Consider the following 12,508-nt stretch of genomic DNA (forward strand, 5'->3'; position numbering starts at 1 on the left):
GGAGGATGACCAACAGCAGTAGAGGAAAGTTGGGTTGTTTGGGCACCATCAGTTCAATTCACCAAGGCTCAGGAACTTTGGATGCAGGGGTGCCTCTGGATGTCGGAATCTTCTTACTGGAGCCGGTCCGAGGCAGAGCTTCTGGATTCACACTGCAAGTGCCGTCCTGAATGGCCGGAGAGGTCCGCCAACGCTGGACAGGAGGTCTGGATCGCCGGAAAGACTTCACTGCACAGGTTAGCCACTCAAACTCGGGCCATGGGCGCCATGTGCAGAGTGGGCTGAGAGCACGGATCTGCCTGGATCCTAAATATTTGCTGTTGATTTCTTCTGGACAGGTCCTCTGTCTACGGGAGATTTGGAGGCTGTGTTGAAGACAACAGTCCTCCCAGGGGTTTTGGAGGTCGTTGTTGCAAGACGGGTAGCAGGGGCATCGAAGCTGGAGACCGGCCGGTAAGGCTGGGGCCAAGGCAGTTTTTGTCTTCTGCTGCAGTGTTTTTTTTTTTCTTAGGTAGTTGTAGATATTAATGTTGATTGTTTATATACTGCTACACTCAATGTATGCTTAAATAAGACCACTCGTGTATATGGAGATGTAACCTGAAGGATTGCACACTTTCGGGTAGGTACTATGTTAACTGTAATGATTTATTCAGTCTATGGAAATGAGAGGGTTTTTCTGTTCCTTATTTCCAAAATGCTTCAACTGAGTGAATTTCTCTGTCTGCAGTTATCTAGTAGCACACTTATAGTTCACATGTATAAAGCGAAAGTATATTTTAGTGTCAAACCTGTGATTTCTCGGGTATCTGAAAGTCTCACTTGGCAGAGTGTCTGTGTCTTCCAGGACACTGCTATGTGGAGGGACCTGCATGGTGGGCATCCTTGGCATTTCATGGATGAGAGGGAGAGTGGCCTATATTTCCTGCAAGCTTCAAATATGTTATGTTATGTTATGTTACTTTAGTTTGTATAGCGCCAACTCACCTACAGGTCTCAAGACGCTTTAGACCAAGGAAAACACAACAATTCTACCAGCCAAAAAGGGGGATAAGATAACATGTAATTAAATGGGGCCAAGGGCTTCCCTAAACAAAAATGTTTTCAGCTGCTTTCTGAAGCGTAGAAGATTGGCCTCTTTACGGAGAAGATCTGAGAACTTGTTCCACAGCTGTGGAATCTGTATGGAAAAGGAAAAGGAAAATAACCCCTTTGAATGAGGAATGTACTCAAGGGCCTAATTCATTTACGTTTATTATGGGCGACCCTAGACTTTAAGGCATAACACTTACTGTAGAACCAGAAGACTGGTTGCAATCACAGCTTTCACATTTGAGAAATTCTGTGACGTGATTAATTCATTTTTGTGTGCCTTTGTTACTTCATTTGTCTAACAAGTTTGTCATGGGCGGAGAGGTAAAACGCATAAATGCATCTAAATCACTGGTAATTACTCTCGGTACTTACCATTTACACTTGCTCCCTTTCATTGGTTCATTTGGACCCACCATATGTTGAGTGCTGTACTGCCATTCACATACACTGTCTGGTTCTGTGTATATCCTACTCCCTGGTCTTCCAAATTCATTCACTGACTGACCTCTGTTTGAGGAGGTGCATCTTTTGTGCATGCGATTAAGGTTACGTGTCCATGTGTGCTTTTAAGGTGTTGAAATATTTAGTATTGTTTGGTTTGTGTAGCTGGTTTTACCTATTTGGGTACACTATTGCCCGTACTGCTCTGAACACATGCAACCACAGGTGTGTTTTGGATGCACAGCTGAGGTGAAGCTCGAGTCCCTGAGGTGCAGTAAGCTTGGCAGCAGATGTCTGGCTATACCAGTGCTACTTCTGTATTTTGGTTCTCTGTCTCTTGTGGCACAGAGGCACTAAAACAGCGGAATTAATCCACAGTAATTACCGGTGGTTCATGTTAAAGTATTTTTATCCTTTATCTACATTCAGTCTTTTTTCCTGTAAAACCGTCACCTGTTGGTCGGCCACACCATCAAACTCCAGAAGCTAGGTGGCCGTAGATTCGCTCACCTGGCACCTAAGCTGTGGAATCCCCTCTCTTTCAATTAAGACCAGTAGCTCTCTACTGAATTTCAGAAAGATCTTAAAAACCTGACTATTCTCTAAATCCGGTTAGCCTGCTTTGCCACGACCTCTGCACTCTCTCAGCGCCAGGAAACGTATGGTGTCAGTGCGCTTTATAAATACAGCCTGACATAACATAACATAAAACGAGGTGCAGACCAGTGTGGCGTTGAGTGAATCTTGTATGTCATGCTGACTTCTAGTAATGTAATGCCTTGTCCTAGGCGGATTTCTCCAATAGACCTGTCTTTTATTCCTCTCCATTGACAGCCTCCGTGTTCTGTGTGAGTCTGGACCCACAACAGAGTGCCCTGGCAGTCACAGGCGGTGAGGACGACAAGGCCTTCGTGTGGCGTGTAAGTGACGGGGAGCTGCTCTTCGAATGTTCAGGTAATTTCTTTTCCAGACATCCTGGGGGTGGCATTGATGGTTTTCATGCAAACTTTTGAGTTTTCATGATTTGTTGTGAAATTCACGAGTGAACAAGCAGGACACTGCCAGCTGAATTCCTCCTAGGTGCTTCCTCACAGAAAAAGAGATGTGGTTAGAAGATGCATTTTTCAGTTTCTTTTCAAATACCAGTGTTTTTTCTTTGTGGTGGATGTTAGCTGGAAGGCTGTTTCATAGACTTTTGGCTGGAAAGCAGCATCTAACTTTCCACTTGAAGTGTCGTCTCAGAATTTAGGGTAGTATTTAGTGAGCAGAACAGTTACACAGGGCTTTATTTTCCAACTAAGTGCTTAGGGGCTTTTCTTGTTGGTGAGACGGAGAGTGTTGATAGTAAAGACAGTGTAGAATCTGTAGGGTGGAGATGATCAGAGTGAAAGGAGTTTCCCTGATACTATTCTTGATACAGCTTTCGGGATTACTTACAAGACACCCATATCGTCGCTTTTTGCTAATAACTTTTGATATGTGAGGAGTAGAACACAGCGCACAAATGAGTTGTGATTTCAAATTTTTTCTTACATGAATAACGTCAAACATATAATGTTCTTTTAAGAGTGTTCTCTTGACTAATACAATCCTTCATTTAAAATATGTGTAAACACAGTCTGTATGTTTATTCAGATCATGGAAGCCAGATGCATGTCAAAGCGTTGTACCGCTTATAACTAGTGCTATGTGTTTTTGAATCTGGATTCTAGAAGTGATGGTTGGGGGTAGTAGAGGCACCAAATACATATTTTAATAAACATTAGGTAGATGCCAATAAATAGAAGACTTTAGTATCAAATATAATGGCAGGGTAATTAACAAAAAATAAATGATGCTTGATAGTATCTTTTCGGATGTTTTTGCTTTAAAACAGTTACCCCCTTTGTGCGAACTTGCTTTCGATCAGCATGATACCCCCACTAACCCAACTTTAATTTGTGTTGCTAAGCAGTTGCTACATGGCTATCCATAAACATCACTTTAATATGTGTGGTCAATGTTAAATGTTACTTTTTTCTCTTCAGTAATTTGAATCTTGACTGCCTCCACTAGTGGTGTGTCTAAGACGTGCATGATACTTAGAACAGGCAAACGCAGGCTTGAATAGGATTCAAATCACCCTTTTTCTCCTCTTCTTCCAATTGTTCTTGAGTTGTGTTCTATTTATTGAACATGTAGTAGAACAAGTATCAATTTGTGGGAATATGCACACCACAGTAAATAAGGGATGTTCCACTTAATATTGTCCACTGTCCAAATTATCAGCAGTTCAACAAAAAAAATCTGACATTCGTTAGAGTTGCTGTTGAATCATCCTTAGAAGGCTGCACAAGAGACTGACACAACAGTAGGGTTGTTAGTCTTCTTCATCAACACCACAGTTGGCTGTGCACGCGTCTCTTTGCTGGCTGTTAGATATAATGCTGCTGCTGCAGAAGCTGTACCCACTTATTGGAAGAGGGATGGCTTTTGGCAGGGCAAAAGTACTCTCGCAGCAAGACAATTAGTCTGTTACCTTAAATGACCATCTAAAATGTCTGTAGAGGCATTATAGTTCATCTTTATTGCTAGTGTTAGATTTAGAGTTCATTTATACACGCATATCATATGAACTCCTGGATGGATATATATCTCCTAGATGGCAATCAAGATGGTGATGCACACAGTAGTGGGAAGGGTACAGTTCTGCTCAATGCAGAAGTTGTGAGGGTGTTATCTTGTTTTTGCAAAGGGCACATGCACTGATGTCCTTTTTGTGAGTTATATTTTCGGTGCCTGCTTGTAAAATGTTATCTTTAATAAAAACATGTATCCTTAATATTAGTATAGATTATGTGTAGCACATATCCTGTCATCATCTTTTCTGCTGTTGTCTTTTTTTGCCTATTGTTTATTGGCTCCAGGTCACAAAGACTCGGTGACCTGTGCAGTCTTCAGCCATGATTCCACCTTGGTGGCTACTGGGGACATGAGTGGCCTTCTCAAGGTGTGGAGCGTGGAAACTAAGCAGGAAGTGTGGTCATTTGAAGTTGGGGACTTGGAGGTAAGAACGCGCTTCCAGACACACTTGAGTGTATTAGTCTGTTGGGAAAGCAGTTCTCCCCCTCGACTGTGGTTTCTACAGAATGATTCTTCCATATCCCTTTTGAATAGAGAAGAAAGGCTCTTTATATCTGCCCAGCACATATTGTCTCCCCATAAACTTATTTGCTTCCTGCATTTCATTTGGAAACCACAAAGTGATCTGGTTACATCATTGCATAAGCAATGAGATTAGGGAGTTAGCGGTGTCACTTTGGTCTCCCTGTTGGGTGATTGATGTGCTTGTTTCCTTTTATTTGTTACTTCCCTCTCTGCTCTTGAATTATCTCTGACTAGATTACCTCTTTTCCCTGAATAACCCTCTTTCCACGCCATACCCCACTCTCTAGTTCTTATTTACAGTAGAAAGATTATAATCCTTGTTAGTGTGACCCGATAAGCTAGTTAGTTGAGCTCCTGCTGTAGACATTCTGGTCACAGATTTGTGGCCGATTTGAGCTTTCATTTGTCTCAGGCCAATCGAACTAACTGCATTATCGAAGCAGCACCCTACATTTCAGTATGTCACGCTGCTACATGATTCACAGTATTACGTAGCGGTCTCTTGTGAAGAGTAGATGAATGCTGGCGTCCTCCAGTTAACCCCATCGACCACAGTGACGTTTCCATCTTGTCAGCTTGTTCAGTCCTCCACTTAAGGAATGGGTGGGTAGGGAGGGTTCCATTTGCAAGGGGTCGTTGGCACTGCTGGTTACCAATATGCTTATCTGGAATATTGAGTCTAAGTCACCGAGCAAATGCATCAGCATCTGGTCTTTATTTCTTCTTTGCTTTTATTGTGCTTTAAGAACTTTTCTCATTCTGTTAGTGAGATCTTGCATTTTTGCTCTGTACCCTATCAGATCTACTGCATGTATGTTTTGATATATTCTATGAAAAGAAAGTGCACAATATAAAGCCAAATTAACAATCCTGACTTCCTACTGCATCTGGTCTGATGTGTTTTCCATTGGTTGCCACTGTTGCGGATGTGGTACAAAAGGGGGTGATGATGGACAGAGCATCTGAATCAATCAAACACTCACACCCAGTCAAAAGATCTGGGTTTAATCCATCACCGTTCTTTAGCCCACTCTGCCACCCCAGTTCAGACATGGCTATATGCAAATCAGTCTGACCCTGTGCCTCATGGGAACAGTCCAGCCCGAACTGCCAAGCCATGTCTTCCCTGGACCGGAAACAAGCTTCAGAGGACCGGTTTCTGGCATTCCAGCCGTCTTCAGCCCGGCTTGCTTGAATCCAGTGGCAAAGTGAGCAAGGGACTCACGTCTGAGCATACCCTGCCACACTTATGGCGGCCAAAAGCGGTACAAAAGGGGGTGATGATGGACAGAGCATCTGAATCAATCAAATACTCACACCCAGTCAAAAGATCTGGGTTTAATCCATCACCGTTCTTTAGCCCACTCTGCCACCCCAGTTCAGACATGGCTATATGCAAATCAGTCTGACCCTGTGCCTCATGGGAACAGTCCAGCCCGAACTGCCAAGCCATGTCTTCCCTGGACCGGAAACAAGCTTCCGAGGACCGGTTTCTGGCATTCCAGCCGTCTTCAGCCCGGCTTGCTTGAATCCAGTGGCAAAGTGAGCAAGGGACTCACGTCTGAGCATACCCTGCCACACTTATGGCGGCCAAAAGCGGTACAAAAGGGGGTGATGATGGACAGAGCATCTGAATCAATCAAACACTCACACCCAGTCAAAAGATCTGGGTTTAATCCATCACCGTTCTTTAGCCCACTCTGCCACCCCAGTTCAAACATGGCTATATGCAAATCAGTCTGACCCTGTGCCTCATGGGAACAGTCCAGCCCGAACTGCCAAGCCATGTCTTCCCTGGACCGGAAACAAGCTTCCGAGGACCGGTTTCTGGCATTCCAGCCGTCTTCAGCCCGGCTTGCTTGAATCCAGTGGCAAAGTGAGCAAGGGACTCACGTCTGAGCATACCCTGCCACACTTATGGCGGCCAAAAGCGGTACAAAAGGGGGTGATGATTGACAGAGCATCTGAATCAATCAAACACTCACACCCAGTCAAAAGATCTGGGTTTAATCCATCACCGTTCTTTAGCCCACTCTGCCACCCCAGTTCAGACATGGCTATATGCAAATCAGTCTGACCCTGTGCCTCATGGGAACAGTCCAGCCCGAGCTGCCAAGCCATGTCTTCCCTGGACCGGAAACAAGCTTCCGAGGACCGGTTTCTGGCATTCCAGCCGTCTTCAGCCTGGCTTGCTTGAATCCAGTGGCAAAGTGAGCAAGGGACTCACGTCTGAGCATACCCTGCCACACTTATGGCGGCCAAAAGCGGTACAAAAGGGGGTGATGATGGACAGAGCATCTGAATCAATCAAACACTCACACCCAGTCAAAAGATCTGGGTTTAATCCTTCACCGTTCTTTAGCCCACTCTGCCACCCCAGTTCAGACATGGCTATATGCAAATCAGTCTGACCCTGTGCCTCATGGGAACAGTCCAGCCCGAACTGCCAAGCCATGTCTTCCCTTGACCGGAAACAAGCTTCCGAGGACCGGTTTCTGGCATTCCAGCCGTCTTCAGCCCGGCTTGCTTGAATCCAGTGGCAAAGTGAGCAAGGGACTCACGTCTGAGCATACCCTGCCACACTTATGGCGGCCAAAAGCGGTACAAAAGGGGGTGATGATGGACAGAGCATCTGAATCAATCAAACACTCACACCCAGTCAAAAGATCTGGGTTTAATCCATCACCGTTCTTTAGCCCACTCTGCCACCCCAGTTCAGACATGGCTATATGCAAATCAGTCTGACCCTGTGCCTCATGGGAACAGTCCAGCCCGAACTGCCAAGCCATGTCTTCCCTGGACCGGAAACAAGCTTCCGAGGACCGGTTTGTGGCATTCCAGCCGTCTTCAGCCCGGCTTGCTTGAATCCAGTGGCAAAACGCTCCGTCCATCATCCCCTTTTGTATCGCTTTGTTCGCCCTAAGTGTGGCAGGGTATGCTCAGACGCGAGTCCCTTGTTCACTTGGCCACTGGATTCAAGATAGCTTGGCTGATGAGGATTATGAATCCGAAACCGGTCCCAGGATGCTTGTTTCCGGTCCAGGGAAGACATGGCTTGGCAGTTCGGACTGGACTGTTCCCATAAGGCACAGGTTCAGACTGATTTGCATATAGCCATGTCTGAACTGGGGTGGCTGAGTGAACTAAAGAATGGTGATGGATTAAACCCAGATCAGTTGACTGGGGGTGAGTGTTTGATTTATACAAACGCTCCGTCCATCATCCCCTTTTGTATCACTGTTGCGGATGTGGCATCACTGCACATTTTGTTTTTTGCCTGCGACTATGCCATGGAGTGTTTACCTCCGTACATTTTTTGGGATATTGTCCTGCTCTTCCAGAGGACTGTGTCCCCAGTTATTTCAATGGTGTTCTGTGCATGAGACCTATGTGCCCTTTGTGGAGCATGTCTTCTGTTCAATGAGTGTCTTTTCTGTGTGTGAGTTCAGTTTCCTCTTCTAAGTCTTCCATCTGTGTTCTCAGTGGATGGAGTGGCACCCTTGTGCCCATGTCTTGCTGGCTGGCACAGCTGATGGTGGTTCCTGGATGTGGAAGATTCCCAGTGGAGAATGCAAAACCCTGCAAGGACCCAACTGCCCGGCTACCTGTGGCCAAATCCTTCCTGATGGTAAGAAGAAATAAACAGGGCAGGTGTTTTTGTTTCTACACTGTCAAATGAGGGATTAATGCACCTTCCTTAGTCATCTGTGTGATGATGTTGGTTCAAAATTCCAGCGATCATGCTGCGTGCCATTCAACTAGAGAATAGTTTGTCTAACTTCATACTAGTTGATGAATCTTATTCAGCGGACTAACTGCCGTTTATACAGGCAACCATGCCATTCCTTCACCGCCATTAAATTTACTTATAAACACACCATTCCTATTCTGGATTGACGCCAAGACGCCCCTGGGCTTATGTCGCGATTTATATATCTGGTTCACATCACATTACATGCCTTCTTGTTGAATATCAGCCATCTACAAACCTACCTCAGTTTAAGTACCAGCTCAAACAAGTCACCTGCGAGTATCGCATCCTCTAACTTGTGCCCATTGATCATTGATCTTTATCATAAACATAGTACTGATGCGGTCCATGTTTATAAACTCTGATGTCTTGTGCAATAAATATGTAGACTACATGAAGTTATGACAACAGACACCACTACATAGACTTGATCTGTATTCAAACCCCTGTACTGTTTCCTCCCTCTACCATCTATTCCCCTTAGGACTTGTTTTCTATGTTATCTAATTTGCTCTAGTAACGGATGTATTTATGTAATACTGTTGTTCTCTGTTCTATGTTTTTCTCTAGTAAGTTATGTAACACTTCTTTTGTAACAATATTCCTCATGTAAAGCGCTCTCATACCTCCGGGTCTAGCCAGCGCTATATAAAACTCTTCAAATAAACTAACTACATCTGGGCCTCTTCTAGCCCTTTTATAAACCATTGACCAGTGAATTCGTGCCAGCCACTTGAAACGCACACTAATCAAAATAGAGGTAGCTGTCCCTTTGCCTGCCCTCTGTTCGCGCACAGCTTGCATCCATTGGACTTGAACAGTATTTGAAAATCTTAGAATGATCCTGGGATACAAACTTTGAATATTCACACGGGTATCTACCTTAGGCAGAACCTGATTTCGCTCAAAAGGTCTTTGACAATAATCTGTCCTTATTTGTTCTTACATTCTATTTTGTCACCTAGAGACTACAGAATTCCGTGGCACAACTAAAAGCCTCTCTTCCAAAACTCATTTGGTAGAGTTGCCAAAATAGTCTGTTGCATCCAGGACAAGTGGTACCAGAGAAATTACCGAGGTTCCATTTTGGAAGCCCGATCATTAATTTTATCAAGCATTATGTGATAGACATTTACAAGCCGCGCTTCATTAATGTAAGTGAAATGCTAACTTACCTATTTAGCCCATCAGATCTGTAATCCATTTTATCGCTGAGCCCGATTGCCAGAAGTACAGGCCCTTAAACCAGCAGTAAAGGCAGACTCGACACTTATAGGACTTCATCTGTGTTGTGTTTGCAGACTGAAGCCTTCCTCTGATGTGGCAGTGCGAGGGCACCTATACTCTCCAGGCAGTATGGTTTGGAACCTCTAAGCCTGTTTGTGAATCTGACTTTGGTTTCTCTCCAGGGAAGAAGGCTGTAGTGGGGTACGAGGACGGGACGGTCCGCATCTGGGATCTGAAGCAGGCCAGCTCGGACCATGTCTTGAAAGGTATGCATGCCTGTGCCTGTGTGCTTGACTGTCAGCCAGGCTCAGTGCATCTGTCGTGAAATGTTTGTATATTGTCTTGGTGGGATTGCCCCAGGATCCGGCCCCTTGTTAGAAATGGCTGCAGATGTTGTGGAAAGCTCTCAATGCCGAGTGACAGTGTGCTACCACTATTCATAGCTTTTTCTCATGTCGAACTACCTGCCATGACAGGAGCCGTTTACGTAGATTGCAGAGTACTCTTGAAGGGTATTTCATTTATTTAAATATAAATATTTAATAATGGGGAGAATGGGGATGTGTATTTTTTTAACGCTACATTAAAATACCAACAAATAGCCATTTTTAATCTCATTATTTTGACGGTTAATAAACAAGGGGGCGGGGAACTAATTGTGAAGCTGGGGCTACTGTACACATTTTCTTTAGTTACTTTAAAAACTTTAGCCACTTGACTGCATCCCCCAGTTAAGGCATGAGCAAGGTTGATGGGAATCATGAAGGATAAAGTGGTCTTGTCTAAGGGAAAATTCGAAGGGACTCCTTTCAATGTCGGGACGTCGCCGTGGAAGTGAAACCGCCCAACTAGTAGTCGGCAGTTCCACTCCCGGTATTTCGATGCGCACGGCGGTCGGATATATGCCTTTTCCAGTCGCAGTTTATGCCATGGCGTGCAAACGGGCCGCAGCACAAGCTGCAATTGGAAAGGGCATATTTTACACATCCATGCCCCTTGTGCCAGGCACCACGGGGTGCCAGGCACACTGCGCATGGATGTGTTGGAGGGGCACCACACGTGCCCCACAGACCCATAGCGGAGGCCCAGGAGAGACGGGGGGCTCTGCTAGTGGCCCCCAAAGTCCTTTGTCTGCCATTTCATGGCGGTTGGACGGTCGCCATGAAAAGGAAGAGGGAAACGGGCATTGTAATCCTTATGCCGGTGTCTGAGCAGACACCGCCCCTATTGTAGGGATCACTGTCCATCCGCTGCCCCGACTGGCTTAAGTAGCCCGTCAGAAAAGCAGTAGTCTGCCCCCCACCCAATGCCTCAGACTGTCTGATCAGAATCCGGCAGTCAGACTGCTCATGTAGATGTCGATGGGCCCGCCACCAACGGCCTGTCGGTGGCGGCCCACCAACAAAGGAATAAACCCCAAAGTCTTTTGATGTAGAGATTAAATGCAAAGATTATTTGATTTCACACTATATGTGCATAAAATTGTAGACGAGTTGTTACCAATGTTTTACTGTTCTGTGAGTCCCGTGAACTCGTTGCTACTCGATTGATCTAGATTTGTGTACCCTGTTTTTTCTGTGGTATATTTCTGTAGCTTGGTTGCAGAAATAAACATTGAGCAGGGTTGTGATTGGAACTGCTACTGTATGCTTGTTACTTGCATCTGGGGATTTCTTGAGGAAGACTTGCATGATATCACTAATGCTGACCGTAAGCAGCTGGCAGTTTTATAAGCAGGGCCATTAACCACATGATTGCCACGTACCCTTTAATTACTGGTACTGATGCTTTGCACTTTTTCCATTGAATGACCAGTGTTCTCTCCATGCGGCAACAGGTCAGGACAGCCACCAGGGGCCACTAACTTGCGTGGCCAGTAACAAAGATGGAAGCTTGGTTCTTACCGGGTCTGTGGACTGCAGCACTAAACTGGTGAACACTGCTAGTGGAAAAGTGAGTGTCACATCCTGTATTCATTTTTCCTCAGTAGAATGTGTGTGTGGGAAAGAGTCAGTTCTTTTGAGGGTGGTCGGGAAGTATTTCTCTAACTTGCCTCAGATCCAGCAGACGAGGTGGAAATCGGATATCTTTTAGATTCAGGTGGTGCTAGTCATGAAGCACCAGAATACCCAATTTTGAATATAATGTGCATTCGCCAAAGGTCTTAGGAAGTCTATTAGCTTTTGGATACCCAGCATGGGTTTTATAGCTTTTAAAGTCCACTACATAAAATGTCTTCTTTCAATTTACTGCATCTTTAGGTTCCGGGACCGACATCTAACCACTTAAGGTCCCTTTCTCCAGTGCTTTATTCAGTCTTTATAACAAGCAGAGTTTATTCAAGTCTCTGTCGTTCTAATTTAGTATCTACCAAACCCTGCTTGTATGAACTATCCTCAAATTATTTTGATCCAAAAGATATGGAGGCCCAATGTAATGAAGGTGTACAGCTTTACTCGAATTTTCCATTTACACTTTTTAGGTCTTGAGGCGATTACCGCGCGAAAGCGCGGTCTCGCCAGAGACCTATAGTCACCGGGTCAGCTTCCCAGGAGACAAGAGATGGCCACGCGCATCTTCAAGAATGGGATCGGAGCGGGCCGCGCGCGCGTGTGCACATCTCCTGTCTCCTGGGAAGCTCCAACACACACAGGCACACCTCCCCCTGCTTTCGCACACGCATGCGTGCGCACATGCACACGCACGCTCACACACATGCACACGCATGCGCGCACACACAGACACACACAACACAGACACACACGAGCGCACATACATGCACGCACACATACAGACACACCCCCCGCCGCCGAACACATACACGCGCGCACACACACACACACACGA

General features: G+C 45.4%; 1 protein-coding gene across 1 annotated transcript in view; it reads left to right on the forward strand.

Annotated features, from left to right (window-relative positions):
* The window catches only part of AAMP (angio associated migratory cell protein), a 128,877-nt gene that overhangs the window by 56,081 nt on the left and 60,288 nt on the right, over window positions 1–12,508 (forward strand). Inside the window, exons 3-7 of the mRNA XM_078679252.1 lie at window positions 2,371–2,490; window positions 4,443–4,582; window positions 8,167–8,311; window positions 9,844–9,927; window positions 11,499–11,614. Of these exons, the coding sequence (XP_078535378.1) occupies window positions 2,371–2,490; window positions 4,443–4,582; window positions 8,167–8,311; window positions 9,844–9,927; window positions 11,499–11,614 (605 nt within the window). The remainder of the gene's footprint in view (window positions 1–2,370; window positions 2,491–4,442; window positions 4,583–8,166; window positions 8,312–9,843; window positions 9,928–11,498; window positions 11,615–12,508) is intronic.

This window comes from Lissotriton helveticus, chromosome 3_1 (genome assembly GCF_964261635.1).
Source record: "Lissotriton helveticus chromosome 3_1, aLisHel1.1, whole genome shotgun sequence".
In the NCBI taxonomy this organism is placed as follows: Eukaryota; Metazoa; Chordata; class Amphibia; order Caudata; family Salamandridae; genus Lissotriton; species Lissotriton helveticus.